Raw genomic sequence first — 19,560 nt, 5'->3', positions numbered from 1 at the left:
GTGTAACATATATAGATATATCCATATGTGATGATTTACAGAGAAAGCAGTAGTTTTTCAACCTTTTGAATGAAAATAGAAAGGTTAGTTAATCCATTTAAGTTGCAATATTTCAACATTCCATAAAGTTTGTTGATATTTGGGTTGATTCTGTAGTTATAAGGAATATATGCATTTCTTACTTCAATAACATCAGCATTGTTACAAAGCGCTATGTAATGATACTCATCTCCAAGACCAGTCTTACAAAGCTTACATTTTCTTTCAATTTCTGGAATTCTGTTCCATCTCCCCGTTTCGATAGGAAATTTGATATTGCAAGTGCGAAGTTTGCAAATATAACGTCTACTTAATTTTCTAAGTCTAATTAGATAGGGTTTCATTCAGAAGTCAGTCTTAAATTTTGAATAGAACTTCCCCCTCGATGAGTTATCGATATCCGAAAACCATTTTTAAATTCAAATTAACAGCAAATTGAAAAAAAAAAATCAAATTAACGTTCCCTTGTACATGCCAAATTTCACTGTTACCAGTTTCATCAAAAATAGATTTTACATAATTAATCCACTTAAAAGAATTATTTCCATTTCCAAATAAATTGAACATAAGCTTGTAGAGTTTTCCAGACAGTTTATCAACATTTGTTACAAGCTTGTACCAGAAACAAATCATTTTCATCTTGATACTAATTTCGATAGGAAATCGGCCAAGTTCACCATAGACCATGAAATTTGCGGTCGATGACCTAACCCGCAGAATGTTTTTGCAGAACTGTAAATGTATCTTCTCAATATTCATCTTATTTTCATATCCCCAAATTTCGGAGGAATAAGTCAAAATAGGGGCTACCAAAGAATCAAATAGTTTTATCTGTAAATCTAAAGGAATATTAATATTATTATTTCTCTGGTACAGACTGTATAAAGCTTTTAGAGCAGTAATATATTTCTTTAATTTTTTGCTCATCTGAAAAAAGGGTGAAGAAAAAATTTGCTGTTATAAAAAAAAAAATGTCCAACCGGAAATGTCAAATTTTTTTGATGTCGATGTAATGTATACTTTTCTTCCCGCCATATAGCGGGTTGAAGATGGTTTTTAAAAAAAAACTTTCTTGAATGTTTCAACAATAATTATGTAATATGTGTGTACGCCAACAGTTTTTGTGTTTAAATCAAGTTAATCAAAGATTATATTAAAAGGATATCGTCTTCTCTGTGAAAATCTCTTGGTTAATTTTAGGCAGTGGCTATTTTGCCGGCGCCGGCAAAATAGAAAATATGCTATTTTGCCGGCTCTAGGTAAGCGGAAGCCTATTTTACCAGTATTATTTCAGAAGCAAATTTAATTCAAACATTTTTGAATTTGAAGCTATATGTGGTTGATTTTGTTAGATTGTATAATGTTTTATCAAATTCATATGCAATGAGATTTTTTAATTTTTATTTTTTTTACAACATACAGTTTAAAAATCTGAGATTTTATTCTTATGCATACATGTAGCATTAAAATGTGACTGATTTTAGAAGTAATTTCAACTACATGTTTTGAGATATGATTTCATTGCTACAAATGGATGCTCAATATTTCTATTTTTATTTCTTTTTACAAATTCTTTTTTTCACTTGTACTCATAAATTTTTTAAACGATTATATATATATCTCAAATTTTAACTATATGAGTCAAACGAGTAATAATTTGATCAAGGATTTGTATTACTATACAAATCCTTGATCTGATTCTTTTATGTTAGACTAATATTAGCAATGCACATTTTCGTAGTACTTTTCAAAATTAAATATTAAAATTCACTCGTTACAAAGAACCGGCAAAATAACAAATTCACTATATTGCCGGCGCCGTCAAAATAGCCATTGCTATAGAAATATGCAATTTTTCCGGCTTTGATTTAAGATATTCTAATCAGAAACGGCAAAATAGCATATTTTCTATTTTGCCGTCCGGCCGGCAAAATAGCCACTGCCGATTTTTTTAATATAAATAAATGATTTTTGATATTAGAAAATAGGGAATAAATTCCACAACGGCTTGCCATATCATTGCGTTTATATATATTTTCAAAAGTTTAATGTGCGCATCACTGGGTGAGTGTGTTCGTATCTCGGGTTCGTATGTTTTATTTCGTTGTACTTACTTCTTATTGTTTTGGGGTAGTAAGACCCGTCCCGGCCAGGCTGGGCAACATGGTAGGCAAATGCTCATATTAAATCTGTACCAATACAGTGTTAAATGTCCTCCTTTACACATTACGCACGGTGGTGCTCCTCTTAAAGGGTGAAGATACAAAGAATAGAATGCTAAAAGCAATCTAGTAATTTCTTTTCCCATTCACCATAGTGCACCTTTACGAAGAAAAATATGAATTATCTTCAATGTAGAATGTCAAAACATTTGATAACGAAGGTTTTACTCAGAAGAAGTGATCTAATAACTGTAAACTGTTTGATAAAAGCCAATGTTTCATTTAAAACGAAAAACACACAAAACGAAATTTTTGAAACGTTGAATACGTACACCGATCTAAAGTTGACACCACTGAAAATAAATAAATGTGAATTTGGCAAGAGCTTTAGTCGCGCTCACATACAGTGTGAAAAATTTACTTGCACAATGGAGGAATCAGGCAAACAGGGAAAGATAGTTCCTGCAGTTTCTTTCAAAGGAATTTACAATGATGGATTTGACTTTTTGAACAATTACATTAACGGAAAGTTAGAAATTGATCTTTCAGATCCAGCGGATGTGAATCGAACATCAGCATTTTTCCAACTTTACAAATTTTTCAGCAAAATAGGTAAGAACCTACAAGTGTAACAATGCTCCTTCAGTTCAACCCCTCCTCCTTTCTGTTTAGGTCCTTTAAATGAACATCGATATGATATACATTTTTACTTCAAAATCTTCCATCTATAAGGGTTTGACAAAGGGAAGGAAGACAACTCTCTCAACCGGTCTCACTTATTAGCGACAAGAAGAATAATTTAACGACAAGAAGAATATTTAGCGTCAAGAACACAAATTTAGCGACAAGAAAGTAAATATTCTATCACTAAATATAAATTCATAGAAAAAGTCAATATTTATAGTAATAAAGCATCACACATTTTTGAAACATAGATCTAATTGCTACACTTGCTTGTGATATATATATGTATTACAGCAAATATTACGTTTTCCCTGTAATATGACATAACTTTTTCTTGTGTTTTAGAACAATTATATATTTATCTTATAATTTTTTTTAACACTCTCTTTGTCTAATATATAATAAACTGATTGCATGCAAAATGCATTATTTGTGCATTATTGTCCAGAAAATACAGACAGTCAGGGGTACTACTTGTACAAGTAATCTTTATTTACTTGAAGAAGTAAATAAAATATACTTGTATAAGTTAATTATAATGTTTGAATAATCTCCCCTTAATTTTCTCAAAAATTTACTTGTATAAGTAAATTTTTTTTACAATCCCACAAAAATTCTCTAGTTTTGAGATGTAAAAACATGCCTTGAACAATTTTTCTCAGGTTAGCTCATAATTTTTTATTAGAGTTCAATGTTTCATCTCATTAATTCAACAAAGAAACTGATTGCGCAAAGATCTTAAGTATTTGCGCAAGGCCTTCAAAAATTGCCCCTTGGGGGCTTGTAAATGAGCAGTGTTCTGAAGATAACAGACAAATGAGATTTTCATTGTCCATGAAATTACACTTAAATGATTAGTAAAGACATCTGCAAAGGACAGACAATTAAAAATTCTATTAGAGCAAAGAAGTCCTAAGAATTCAAGAAAAGAAGATAGGATGACTTTTTTACTTGTATAAGTAAAAAAATCTGAATGTCTAAGGGACATAACTAAGCCCAATTTTTTTTTTACCTATACAAGTAAATAAAGTACACTTGTATAAATATCCTACAAATTTACTTATATAAGTATATTAATATTTACTTCTTCAAGTAAATAAAAATTACTTGTACAAGTAGTACCCCTGACTGACAGACATAATTTGTGAAATACAATAAACTGAAATCATTGAAATCAAATAAAAGGAAAACGTAATTAAAACGTGAATATTTACATCATTTTTTTTACTGTATTGCCTCATTAAACGATATTTGTCATGTTTATGCATAGTTTAGTTGATTGAAGATTAAAGGTAATTAAAGACAATGTTGAGTTTTCAACAGGTGTTCACTATTTACAATGATTGTATATTCTGGCGCGTGTAATTGTATAGTCTGACGCGTGTACAAAGTTAAAGGTGTTAATTGGATGTTATCATGGTTATGTAGCAATAAAACAAGGGACATGCATATCGCTATTCTCATTTGATGTTACTGTTATTACTTTAGGGAGAAGCCACATCTAATGCTGTTTCTATCAAGAACAATGAATTATAAAACACAATATATAGAACTCATGGTAGAACCACCTTCTTGTCGTTTTGTCTAGAAACACGCTTTCAATATAACAAAGCGTATCTGAGCGTTCTACAAATGAAGCAATGTGTTGATATAATAAGAGTACAGTGTAGAGCATATCATTAATAAGATCAAATGAATTAAGAGATTATATTCTATTATGCCGACTCTATATTTTATCTTCAATCATTTATTCATACTCTGACTTTGCTGAAAACAGTACATACATTATCTTAAACATGTTCTTTTTATTTAATAAAAACTTCACAATCCCATTCTCCTTTACAAAAGTTTCTTCATCTATCAACATAATAAAAAAAAAATGAAAATCACTTTATTACTGCCCGTATATATAAAAAAAAAATGTCAATGCATATTTTTTTTAATATATCTATTTGGAATAAGTAATTTTAATAATATTTTTTAGCTAAATAGTTTTCTTGACGCTAAATAGTCTTCTTGTCGCTTCTTGTCGCAAAATCATTCTTCTTGTCGCTTCTTGACGCTTCTTGTCGCTAATTAGTGAAACCCCTCTCAACTGCAGACTAGCCCTGACTGTCTAAATAAAGCTTGTCCACTTATGCATGAAAATGAAATTAATCCCACTGAAATGAGAACTGCCAACTGTTCCAACTAATGGAAAGGAGTTTTAATTCTGCTGAATAAAGACCAGCTAACTCCAGGGATGATTATAGGTGTTTTCAAATGGGTCCCTTGACCAACAAATTGGTATTTTCATCCTAAGGGGACGACCATTTGATATTCTGGGGGGGGGCCAGGAGGATTTGTTTTGGATCGGTTATTTATTTTTGTAAACTAAGAGGACAGATTATCTATTTTCTGCACTATTGAAGCAAGATTTTTCATTTTCATTAAAGCAAGGGACTGATTATTTATTTTCACAACTATATTTATAATATTCGAAAACATACAATTTTTAAATTATTTGTTTATGATAAATAATTCATGTATAGTCAAGTCATTATGTACCATTTAATCAGAATTAATTATTATCCTCTGCAGAAATGAATCTTCTATACATACACAGTATTAAAGTTTGGTTGTAACTAAGGCTCTTTTAACAGTATTGGCAAACATGGTTGGCCGAGCGGAGCGAGGCAAAATGTTTTTGAAGGGTTTTTGAACCGCTAAAGGCCCAAGAAGCTATAAAACAAATGATGCAAAATCATGCCTTCTGGGTGTTCCCCAGACCCTTTCTTAAACTGAAAATGCAAGTTCTGTTTTAATAATTTTATGACAATATTTTGGTCTCAAAGCAAAATCACGTTATAGATTCAGTGTACGACTTAAGTTTTTAGGGACAACATCAAAAGACAAATATGCATGATAAAGCAAAAATGTAATTCACATAGTTAAGTCTGTGGCTGCTGTGTTTTTTTAAACTCGTGATCAAGTTATAAAATTACTAAATTACAAAATGAATGCAACACTAACAGAATACAGAAGGGCAATCAATGAACAAAAGACAAATAAATAAGAAACATTGATCCCCAAAAATCAGGGGCTACGTCTGAGGGAGAACAGAACTTGCTTCATGCAAGGCACTCACGGTGAACACAATTTGATATGGAGACAAGCGTTTGGTTTTGAAATTTCCTACATGAGGCATTTGTCTCAATGTAGTTACGGCCCTGATTTAATAAAAGTGAGGTAAGTGTTCCTGAGACAATTAACCTCAAGTTAAATGAAACCAATTTTCTGACATTTCAAGTATATTTAAATAATATTTATACTTTTATTATTAAAAGATATGGGAAGTGTTTCCCGATTTTTTTTTTGGAAAAAAGATGAATTTATGAAGAATCTGGTGCCATCTCATACTTTCGATTAGACCTGCTGAGTTATTTATTTTCAATACATTGCAAGTCAGGTAATTTATTTTCAAACTACCACAGAACAAACCATTTATTTTTGTGATTATCAAGGCTGAGTTATTTATTTTCAAAATCCTCCTGGCCCCCCCCCAGAATATCAAATGGTCGTCCCCTAATTGGGAATTTTTTATGCATAAGATAGTGATCCATCGGGTGGGGGGGGGGGGGGGGGGGGTCACTACTTTATTTTAATACGAAATAACATTATTTTCCTGTAAAAACGGAAAATGTATATTAAGTTTCACCTGAACACTGCTGTAATAAGTTGTAACATTTTGAATAATCCTGGATGTGCTACTGATTATGATCGATATATATATATGATTACCAGATCGCTTGACAGTTATTGGATTGAGACCAGGGAAGTTGTTACATGAAGATCATAGCACATGATGGCGGCAGATGCACTATCTTCTTTTAGCTATGGTAACCTAGCCCTTTTACATACATGTATATAACAGCTAACATAAACCACTGAAAAAAATCATCCATTGGGTAATTTTTTCAACAACAGGTCATCTTTATAAATAAACTGGCCACCCACCGATTGATACTTCGCCACAAATGTGTAGATAAGAGCGAAACAACAGCAGGGGTCCAGTTTACTTTATAAATTTACCTTGATTCAAATGGATTTCAAATTGAACTGACCGATTGTCGAATTCAGAAAAGCAATTACAAAAGTTCAAGTACTATTTTTGTGATTTTTGCTTGCTGTTTGATATGTAGAAGTTTGCCATAGTTTTACTTTAGGTGTAACCCTAAGAAACAGGAAATTAAAGCATTGAACCATTATATTTTAATATTATTTCATTTTGGATCATCTTCATAACTATTGAAACAGTTACTCATCCCACAAATGAAAAGGAGTTTAAATAATCCTGCTGAAAAAAGACTAGCTGCAGAACCGTAACTCATAGGTCCTTATGATATTTTTTTACACTTTGTGGACGAGCTACTGTTCCTCAGCTAAATAAAGACCTGCCAACTCGCCCAACAAATAATATTACAAAGAATATGCTGTATGCACACATTCAACCCTAACTCAACTTGCACCATGGACATGATGGATATCAATATTACATATTCGCCCCACCCACATGACCAACAATGTGAGCAATATTTACCATGTTAACCAGCATGACCAGTGGTCTAGTAAGCCAAATTTAGATGGATGTTGCGCCCTTGACCGTGCCCCTCTTCCTTTAAAACCGTAAATCCAAAATACCCTCAAACCTTTTTTGCAATAAATTGCCCTTTAACATGTTTAACATTCATGACATTATTTAAATGATTGATTCTCTATCAGTAATTAGTTATTTTTATACGACCGCAAAAATTAAAAATTTTTTGGTCGTATATTGGTATGACGTTGGCGTCGTCGTCGTCGTCGTCGTCGTTGTCGTCGTCGTCGTCGTCGTCGTCCGGCGTCGTCTGGCGTCGTCCGAAGACACATTGGTTTTCGCACTCTAACTTTAGTTTAAGTGAATGGATCTCCATGAAATTTCACCATAAGGTTCAATACCACGAAAGGAAGGTTTGGATTGATTTTGGGGGTTATGGTACCAACAGTTAAGGAATTAGGGGCCAAAAAGGGGCCAAAAATAAGCATTTTTGTAATTTTCAGACAATAACTTGTGTGTAAGTGTATAGATCTCTCTGACATTGTACCACAAGGTTCCATATCACAAAGGGAAGGCTGTAATTGATTTTGGGGGTAATTGCCTCAAAATTTTAGGAATTAGGGGCCAAAAAAGGGGCAAAAAACAAGCATTTTTCTAGTTTCATGACAATAACTTGTGTGTAAGTGTTTGGATATTTCTGAAATTGTACTACAAGGTTCCATATCACAAAGGGAAAGCTGGAATTGAGTTTGGGGGTAATTGCCCGAAACGTTTAGGAATTGGGGGCCAAAAAGGGGCCAAAAATAAGCATTTTTCTAGTTTCCAGACAATAACTTGTGTTCAAGTGTATGGATCTCTCTGAAATTGTACTGCAAGGTACCATACCACAAAGGGAAGGCTGGGATTGAGTTTGGGGGTGATGAATCATAAGGGGGTTCAAAAAATTTGGGGGGGGAGATTTTTTTTTTTTTTTTTTTTCTTTTTTTCCTTTTTTTTTCTTTTAAAATTTTCCATTTTAAGTTGATTATTTCTGATTTATATTTAAAAGCAAATAATAATGATATGGTAGGAGATACACACCAAACAGGATGTGTAAATTATTATATAATAAGTATTGTGCAATAGCAAGAAATTTTCAATTGCACAGTATTGCACAATAGCAAGAAATCTTCAATTGCACAGTATTGCGCAATAGCAAGAAATCTTCAATTGCACAGTATTGCGCAATAGCAAGAAATATCCAATAGCACAATATTGCGCAATAGCAAGAAATTGTCAATTGTACAGTATTGCGCAATAGCAAGAAATATTCAATTGCACAGTGTTGTGCAAAAGAAGATACTTCGTATAAATTGCTTATTTCTTGATCAATTTCAATGGGGTTTTATTCTTGAATTCTTGGGGTTCTTTAATATGCTGAATCTAACCGTGTATTAAGTTTTTGGATTTTGGGCCCCGTTTTTAAATTGGTCCACATTGAGGTCCAAAGGGTCCAAAATTTAACTTTGTTTGATTTCATCAAAAATTGAATTATTGGGGTTCTTTGATATGCCGAATCTAACCGTGTATTTAGATTTTTAATTTGGGGTCCCGTTTTTTAAATTGGTCTACATTAAGGTCCAAAGGGTCCAAAATTAAACTTAATTTGATTTTAACAAAAATTGAATTCTTGGGGTTCTTTGATATGCTGAATCTAAACATGTGTTTAGATTTTTGATTATGGGCCCAGTTTTCAAGTTGGTCCAAGTTGGGGTCCAAAATTAAACTTTGTTTGATTTCAACAAAAATTGAATATATGGGGTTATTTGATATGCAAAATCTAAACATGTATTTAGATTTTAGATTTTTGGCCCAGTTTTCAAGTTGGTCCAAATTGGGGTCCAAAATTAAACTTTGTTTGATTTCAACAAAAATTGAATACATGGGGTTCTTTGATATGCTGAATCTTACCATGTATTTAGATTTTTTATTTGTGGGCCTGCTATCAAATTGGTTCATATTGAGGTCAAAAGGGTCCAAAATTAAACTTTGTTTGATTTCATAAAAAATTGAATTATTGGGGTTCTTTGATATGCCAAATCTAACTGTGTATTTAGATTTTTAATTTTGGGTCCTGTTTTTTAAATTGGTCTACATTAAGGTCCAAAGGGTCCAAAATTAAACTTAGTTTGATTTTTAACAAAAATTGAATTTTTGGGGTTCTTTGATATGCTGAATCTAAACATGTGTTTAGATTTTTAATTATGGGACCAGTTTTCAAGTTGGTCCAAGTTGGGGTCCAAAATTAAACTTTGTTTGATTTCAACAAAAATTGAATATATGGGGTTCTTTGATATGCTGAATCTAAACATGTATTTAGATTTTAGATTTTTGGCCCAGTTTTTAAGTTGGTCCAAATTGGGGTCCAAAATTAAACTTTGTTTGATTTCAACAAAAATTGAATATATGGGGTTCTTTGATATGCTGAATCTTACCATGTATTTAGATTTTTTATTTGTGGGCCCGCTATCAAATTGGTTCATATTGAGGTCAAAAGGGTCCAAAATTAAACTTTGTTTGATTTCATCAAAAATTGAATAATTGGGGTTCTTTGATATGCCAAATCTAACCGTGTTTTTAGATTTTTAATTTTGGGTCCCGTTTTTTAAATTTGTCTACATTAAGGTCCAAAGGGTCCAAAATTAAACTTAGTTTGATTTTAACAAAAATTGAATTCTTCGGGTACTTTGATATGCTGAATCTAAACATGTGTTTAGATTTTTGATTATGGGACCAGTTTTCAAGTTTGTCCAAGTTGGGGTCCAAAATTAAACTTTGTTTGATTTCAACAAAAATTGAATATATGGGGTTCTTTGATATGCTGAATCTAACCATGTATTTAAATTTTGGACATTGGACCATAATAGGTAAATTAAAAAAATTGAAGTTCTTAGACCACATTCTTTCTGTGTCAGAAACCTATGCTGTGTCAAATATTTAATCACAATCCAAATTCAGAGCTGTATCAAGCTTGAATGTTGTGTCCATACTTGCCCCAACTGTTCAGGGTTCGACCTCTGCGGTCGTATCAAGCTGCGCCCAGCGAAGCATTTTATTCACAGTTATATGACATCTATTTCAAATAATTTAATTTCAGATGTCAGCTCATAGACATAATTTTGTCATGTGACCATGACGTCATCAACTTTTTTTCCTGATTTACTCCTTAAAAATAGAATTTAGAATTAAATTATAAGGAATGACTGTAATATTTATTCTGTGTATGAAGAAAAAACTTCAAAAATGTGTTGCACACTGAATAACCTGCGTAGCAGGTTATATAAAAATGTTACAACTTATTACAGCAGTGTACAGGTGAAACTTAATTTATGTCACTTGCGTGCCTTGATGTGTAATCATGTCATTATAATTGATTACAGAATTTGCAAGGCGTATATTAATCAGATAATGGTTACTTGGTAATTACCTGACATTATTATAATTAATCTACCTGGAATTATTACGGTACACATACTAATTATTATAATTGGATTAAATTTTTATCAGTCAGTGTAATGTGTTAACCTTGAAGCAAGGAAATAAAACTCAAATCTGACAGCTCAGTGTTCTATCCACTCTCCAATAGAACCTTTCACTGAAGTCGAGGTTCAGAGGTTAAAAAGATTCATAAATAGCATATATGCTCAACTGTTCAAAATTCCACAAAAATGATTGATTGAACCTGCAATATCTTTTACCTTCATTAACCGAAAATTTTAATCAAATTATAATAATTAATATTTGTACATTTGTAATAATTCCTGGTAGATTGTTAAATATGTTTAAAACAACCAATGAAATCACAATAGTCTCGTAATACACATTACTACAAAACACCATAATTTAATTACAAATGAAGTATGAATGAAAGTTTTTTTGAGTTAAAAAAGTTTAGTAAACTTGAATTTTTGATAAACTGCAATGAAAATTTTATCCCTGGTGACAAGCCACCTGCCGAAGAACAATGAAAAAGAGTTTTTGACAAATTCATGTATAAACTCTAAAGAAAAATGTCAATTAGTCCATTCTTTTTTTTTTAAAAGTTGTATTACAATTTTAAGATCCTTTCGTAGTTAAAAAACACCCAAATAGTTATAAATCATGACATTTTTTAAAAGTTGTATTACAATTTTAAGATACTTTCGTAGTTAAAAAACTTTCGTAGTTATATTAATAGGATTTGTAGCAATAGATAAATGTACAAAAGAAATGAAGAAGTCCCAGATAGATGCATACAAAAATGTATGCAAAAATAAAAGAAATATTTGCTAACTTCTACATTTGTACCTCTTTCGGTTTCTGGTGGAAAGTTATCTCATTGGCAATCCTATCATATCTTCTTATTTTCATATACATGTACATGTATGTTAATTATTTTTAATAGGGATGAATCAACCTAAAATATGAATGGGATTAATGGCTGGACTGACACAAAACCATAAACATTTTACAGATGTTTCGCATATATACATTTGTTCATGACATATACTCACCCCAATTATCGACAACCACAAATAAAACTGCAAACTTTCGTAATGTGGACCGACTGAAAACAAGGGGACCTGCAGTCAAAAATGAGAAAAAGACTAAAAATCAAATTTCTATAGTTTTAATTGGATATAAAAATAAGGAGATGTGGTATGATTGCCAATGAGACATCTATCCACCAAAGTTCAAATGAAGTGGATGTAATCAATTATAGGCAACCGTTCAGCCTTCAACAATGAGAAAAACCCATACCGTATGGTTGGCTTTAAAAGGCCCTGACATGAAATATATGAAACGATTCAATTGAGAAAACTAACGGCCTAATTTATAACAAAACAACTTACGAAAAACAAGTATGACAGACATGAACCAACAACAACCACTGAACTACTGCAGGCTCCTGACTTGGGACAGGCACATAAAGAATGTGGCGGGGTTAAACATGTTTGTGAGCGCTCAACCCTCCCCTAACCTGGGACAGTGGTGAAACAGTACAACATAAGAACAAACTATAAAGATCAGTTGAAAAAGGGCCTTAGGCTTAACTCATCAGATGGATACAAATAGATATACATCTTACAAAAACACAGAGTGGAAGTGGACAGGTACTTATACATCCCCAAAACAAAAAGACACTAAGTACAGATCTGAGAGTTCTCACAGTTACTGACAGCTAGTTCAAAGCCAATAACAACTAATAAAAAAATCATGTATCTAAGACTAAAATATCAATCAGTACACATCCAACATCCAATGGATTTAGTGTAAAGATGTCATTAACAGTCAGAGAAAAACATGACCTTGTGCAATGCCAAACTATATGTATCAACAGATTGTAGTACCGTGAAAATACATATTTGTAAAATTTAGTAAGGTTTTAATTTACTGATAACAAAATCAATATTTATACCAATAAAAACAATATTCAAAGATTTAATTACAGTGTTGAATAGGTAATCTTTTAGAATAAATTTATTTAATGGATTGATAAGTTTACCCGGATCGTATCTAAATTTCTGGGCTCGGTTTACAACATCACTGTAAAATTTAGGATGTGCTATTCCGTTTGAAACAAGTTTTCTACAGGAACAGCCAAACTTGCAGACCAAATCTTTGTATCTATGGAAGAAGTTAGTAAAGGTATTAAGTAATTTGTGGTAACGAAATCTCTGACCTAATAATTTACTAGTAATACATAGATTACACTCATTGAAATCCAAAACATCACTGCAGACACAAGCATAGAGAACGAGTTAGGATATATAAACACCGTAAGACGGTGCCAAAGGAACACCACCGTCCAAAAAGGGAAAATTAACAATAGGGAAAGAAAAATCATCCCTTTTTTCGTAAATTTTTGTGTAGACTTTCTGGTGTAATACTGAATTATCTAAATCTTGGAAAGGACAGTTACAAAAATGTATTGCTGTTAATATTTGATTTATTTAAGTTCCATTGGGTAAATTTCAGCAGTATATTTAGAGAATTCCTTGCCTTTAAATTTTGAGACAGATTTCTTGACCCTTTATGCAAGCACAACAGGTTAACCAACTGCTTCAGGAATACTGAAATAGGTATAATTTCCCTTAAGCTTGTCCAACAAGATGATAGGTTTGTCACAAAAAGTTGGACATTTTTTCTTTTGAAACATTTGAAATGTATCTAATATGAGCTAAAATGTATGTCGAACAACTGCTTTATGAAGAATGTTGTATTAAAATATAGTGCGGAATGAGTAAGTTTAATATTGATTTGTTATAGTCTGTGCCTTATGAAAAAGATGTTTATAAAAAGATTAATATCTTTACAATTCAATATCTCTTCGCCCACCCTGTCTTATGTTTTTTTTCTTGTGCCCTTGGTATCAAAAAGTAAAATAACAAAAATATCGAACTCCAAGGGAAATTCAAAACGGAAAGTCCTTTATAAAATGGCAAAATCAAAAGCTCAAACACATCTAACGAATGGAAAACAACTGTCAGATTCCTGACTTGGTACAGGCATTGTAGAAAAGGTGGACCAAACCTGGCCTTATAGCTAGCTAAACCTTTCACTTGTATGACAGTCTTATAGAATTCCATTATATTGACAACAGTGTGTGAGCAAAACAAACAGACATAATAGGTAAAAAGGTCAAAAATTGGGGTACAGCAGTCAACATTGTAATATAATTGTAATTACTATAAAAACAAATAACTGTTTCAACAAAGAAACACAAAATGGCATATAGACAAAGTACATAAGCAAAAATGAAAGACAAGAACTCAAAATTGACCATAGCACAACATCACAATGTCGGGATGTATAAGTAACGATCCAAGTCATAAGTATATAATCAAAAATGGACAAACAGCAAAGGCCAAAAATATACAAGGACAAAAAGGGGAACTTAAACACCTAATTAAGATTATAAACAACGTCAGTACCTAGAATCTATACTTCAAGACCATCATGTATTATATGTGAAGTTAATACGGAATATTTATCAACAAGGTCTTGGTATCTTCCATTGAACTTTTTTAGAAACAGGACGAGACCTTCCTTGACATAACCTTGGCTCATCAACTTTCTGCTCAGACACAGGGGACGTTTTATAAAGTCTGAGTAGCAGCTGCAAGCTCTTGAATACCGAATGAGTTGGGAAATGTATATTCCATATGCAGGTGAAGTTGGTATATTGCTACTAAGGAGGGGAAAACTTAAAATTTCAAAATTAAAATCGTCTCGCTTGTCATAGATTCTGGTATTGAGATGACCGATGACCGCTTATGTCAAATATAAGGGTATAAGTCTAAAAATGAGGTGGATGAAGCCGTGTCAGTTGTCTCTTTAATTTCTTGTTCTGGAGGATATATTAATGGAACCCAATCAGAAAAGTTTGGATTGTTTATGGAAAGAACATCATCAATATATCTGAATGTGAAATTAAATGATCAGGCTTCCTTGATTTTCTTGTTTTTGACAAGTGTCTGAGGAACTCCTACTCCTATGAAAATAAGAAGAGGTCGGCAAGGAGAGGCGCACGTTTCTTTCCCATAGGAATGTTGACAACTTGCTGAAAAAGTCTACCTCCAAATTCAACAAATATGTTGTCAATGAGAAACACAAGCATACTGATCACTTATTCCTCTGTGTAGCATGTTATACTTTTTCACTATTAACAAAATATGCCATATGGTATCCCAAAGCAATAAATTTATAGCGTATGCTGCCATTTTAATATTGAAAAGCATTGTGGATTATTTCTTATAGACAATTTTTCAATTTCACATGGGGAATAGTCACGATAGTGGTATACAGGATTGAAAAATCAAAAGTTTTGATAGAATTAATTTCAGAGAAAGATATCAACTGCAACTTCCTTCTGATACTCGACCAAGTTTGTTTTTGAGAAAACTGCGAAGGCATATAAGTTAGCTATTCAGAATAATTCAGTGTTTCTATACAGTACACTATCAATCACTTTATCACATAGAAACAAGGAATTATTTGAATCTGGAATAATTTTGAATTCTGGAAAATTGATGAGAAATATATGATGAAAACTAACCCAACTAAATAGGGTTAGCCATGCGCGCATGGCTAAGGTGGGTTAGTTAGTTCATACTGAAATGATAGTGAAAGTAAAATTAACCTTAGCCATGCACGCATGGCTAACCCTATTTAGTTGGGATAGTTTTCATCATACATTTCTTATCAATTTTCCAGAATTCAAAATTATTCCAGATTCAAATAAATCCTTGTTTAGAGCACACTGACTGATAGAGGGTGCTACATGTATAATTAATTGAGTCATTGCAATATTAAATGAAATCATCGATATCGAATCAATAAGTTAGGGAACCAATCGTTGATGAAATTTTATATTAATAAAATAACCCAAGTCAGAAATACAGCTTTTACCTGTTCTGGGGTTTTAGTCACTGGTCTTTGCCAAAACAACAATTTCAAAAATAAAAACATATTATTTTTTAAAAGTTAAATTATGATTATAATGTGTAAAGTAGTTTATATTACATGTAGTTATATTAAGGGAATTTATACAATGTACAAAATAAACAGGTTACACCGCCAAGTTGTGATCTGACCTTTTTTGCAAGAAAAACTCTTGCAATGGAACTTCACTTTTTTGTTTTGCTCTTTTGCTTTTTTAACATTAGCTTAATTCTAAAGCGGACAATTACTCAATAGATTAATTCTACCTAGTTGAAGTGTTGTGACCTGAGTATATTTTCAATTTTATGTTAAATTAGGAAACCCTGCATACCTACAGTATCCACGTCAAAGGAACCTAACATATCTTTTTTAACAAGAAATTGTTTCACATGTTTTAATTTTTTATTTGTGTCACTAAAAATAATAAAAGTAAACACTTTTATTACCCTTTTACAATTCTCTATATAGTTCTACAAAAACCAATGTATTTTCAGAGGACCATGAAAGATGTTTAAAAAGAGACAGCAGAAATATTTTCACAGATAAACCAAAAAGCTATGTGACTGCTCTTCTGACAAACCATCTTCTCAGTAAATTAGTGCTAGGAAAAGAACACATTACTAGTAGAGATTTGTCTGACAGGCCTTTGTTTTGTCCCTGCTTTAGTGCTGTCAAATGTCAGAAACCAATAGAATATGGACATACAGGATTAGGTTGGTATATTTGTAAGATATTATTATTTATTATATAATAAGTAGTTAATACAAGTAAATTGTATGTGTATAATACACTCAATGGTCCCCATACAGCCTTCAACAATGAGCAAAACCCATACCGTAATATGAAGCTGTCATACATGTTCATCATATGATCATGACATGACCTTTTTAAATTATATGCTAAATTTGGGTTTTTACCCTGATTTTGCGGTTTACTAATTCTTAAAACCTACATCTGTTGGGAAAATTTAATACAGGAATTTGGATTTTTAAAAATACATGATATATATAGAAATGAATTTGTGTTCAGCAGTAAAATAAATGAATTTAAATTAATTTTGGGTGCAAGTGAAAAGTTTTTAACAATTGTGTAATATTCTATATATTAATAATATCATGTATATTGTCTAAATTATGTGATTAGAATAACTAATCTTATAAAACTTTATCTGCATAAAAATAATATGGGCCAATTCAAAGAACAAAAAATCAGTTTCTTGTGACCTTTTATATAATAGTATTAAGTAAACATAATTTCTCTATTTTTTTAAGGTTATGAAAAATTTTGGTATGGAAGACCTGATGTTCTTTTATCAGCTGATAATGAAGTACAGCAAAACTGTGTTATGGTAAGCGAAGATAGAAAAACGAATAATCAAAGCAGTGATTTTGAAAAAGAACTATGCTCAGATATTGACGAAAAGACCAAAGAGGAGGAAGTTGCCTGGATAAGCCAGACTCTAGCTCAGTGTATTACATTTGCATTTTCCCGTTCAAATATGAAGAAACGTTATTCAAATAAAGCCTTCACGAGTACATTGATACCTACTTTAGTGTTGACGCCAAATGATTATTTTGTTTACATGTATGAATATGAACACGATGTTCTTCTAAAAAGTGGTCCATCTGACTTGTGGGATAAGAGTGGACAGAAATTTAACAGTGCTGCAATTTTACATCTTTGGATGCTTTTGAACCATATGAACTTTGTACCTTGTCTGAGCCAAAATCAAGTGAATTATTTGGGCAAGAGTGCAAATTTTCATAATATTTCTGGTGAAAAGTTCACATTGTCTGAATTAACAGAAAATGTTTCCTTTAAGTCATGTTTTGTGGAGAGTAATAAAGCACATGATATGAATTTATATCCAGAAATAGCAATATATTAAAATTTACTAACATTGAATATATTGTACTTTTAAAATGACAGGCATGAATCATTATTATAAAAGTAAGAAGATTTGGTATGATTGCCAATAAGACAATTTTCCACCAGAGAATAAATGATGTAAAAGTTAGTAACTGAATGTCAACTTACAGTCTTCAACAATGAGCAAAAGCCATACTGCAAAGCAAGTTATAAAAGTCCTGGACAACAAATGTAAAACAATTTAAACAACGTTTAGATTTTTTTTTATTTGAATCATTAAATGTCTGCAAAAATTTGAAGTCATTAACAGAATCTCAAACTACTAAACGTAGTTTAAGTTAGGCTATAATAAAGGACTGAGAACAAGGAGTCAATTATCAGTATTGACATAGATTTTGAAATAAAAAATCTATGAGCACATTTAAGAAACAACTTCATATTGAGAAAAGAGTTATTACAGGAATAATACATCTTCTCTAAAAATATCTTATTTATAGAATTTACTCGATGTTTTCTCAAAGGAAATATTCAGGGAATTAATGTAAACATTAACCCTGTTCAACATTTTTGCTTACCAAAGGTCTTTGTCATTGTGATGCCATAACATTAAAAGTAATGTCTAATATTTTATTTTTATAAAAACAGGGATACTTGAAACACATATATGACATTTTGTCCTTATTACTAATGACATTGATGTTATTTTCAAAAGTGTAACACATCACATAGATAAAGATACATTGTTATACATTAGTTAACTATTAGAGAACTTCATTATGTTTTTTCTCAGACTGCTTACCATGTTTTATACAACTTGTTAATCAGTTGGAGGCATAGATGAATGATAAAATTGTTTGTTTATTAAAGAACTAGCTTTCGGTACTAAATGTCTTTTGTCATTTTGTTAGTTATTTAATACTTTGTACTGATCCAATAAGTCTCCCTCTGGTCAACAGATATTTTTTAGATAACCTTGTCATAAAGCCATGTTAGCGTTTCCTGTCAATTTTGGTCTGTCATTTGTTTCCTGTCATTGGCCTGTTACATTTTGGTCTTCTGCTTAAAAACCACAAAATAAAATTAAACCCCAAGTTTAGGGGTTTTCCCTTTTTAAATCACTTGATGTCCCTCGTTATCCGTCGTAGTCCATTAACTTTTACAAAATTCTTCTCCTCTGAAACTACTGGGCCAAATTTAACCAAACTTGGCCACAATCATCATTAGGGTATCTAGTTTAAAAACCTGACAACACAGCCAGCCAACCAACATGGCTGACATGGCTAAAAATAGAACATAGGGGTAAAATGCAGTTTTTGGCTCATATACCTGAAACTAAAGCATTTAGAGCAAATTTGACTTGATAGAAATGTATATCAGGTTGAGATCTATCCGCCCTGAAATTTTCAGACAAATCAGACAACATGTTGTTGGGTTGCTGCCCCTGAATTGGTAATTTTAAGGAAATTTTGCAGTTTTTGGTTATTAACTTGAATATTATTATAGATAGAAATAAACTGTAAACAGCAATAATATTCAGCAAAGTAATGTCTACAAATAAGTCAACATGACCAAAATTGTCAATTGACCCTTTAAGGAGTTATTGCCCTTTAAAGTCAATTTTTAACCATTTTTCGTAAATTTTTGTAATCTTTTACAAAAATCTTCTCCTCTAAAACTACAGAGACAATTTTAACTAAACTTGGCCACAATCATTAGGGTATGTAGTATGAAAAAATGTGTCCAATGACCCCGCCTACCAACCAATAT

At 31.7% G+C, this 19,560-nt stretch overlaps 1 protein-coding gene across 1 annotated transcript; it reads left to right on the top strand.

Annotated features, from left to right (window-relative positions):
* The first annotated feature begins 2,356 nt into the window (after positions 1–2,356).
* Positions 2,357–18,684, top strand: LOC127720285 (uncharacterized). The gene is made up of 3 exons (XM_052226798.1): positions 2,357–2,813; positions 16,419–16,637; positions 17,196–18,684. Exons 1-3 carry the CDS (start codon positions 2,378–2,380, stop codon positions 17,810–17,812), a joined length of 1,272 nt encoding a protein of 423 aa, XP_052082758.1. The 5' UTR covers positions 2,357–2,377; the 3' UTR covers positions 17,813–18,684.
* The last annotated feature ends 876 nt before the right edge of the window (positions 18,685–19,560 follow it).

This window comes from Mytilus californianus, unplaced genomic scaffold, assembly GCF_021869535.1.
Source record: "Mytilus californianus isolate M0D057914Y unplaced genomic scaffold, xbMytCali1.0.p SCAF_11, whole genome shotgun sequence".
In the NCBI taxonomy this organism is placed as follows: domain Eukaryota; kingdom Metazoa; phylum Mollusca; class Bivalvia; order Mytilida; family Mytilidae; genus Mytilus; species Mytilus californianus.
Note: the sequence above shows the minus strand (reverse complement) of the source record. Positions and strands in the feature narration are given on the sequence as shown.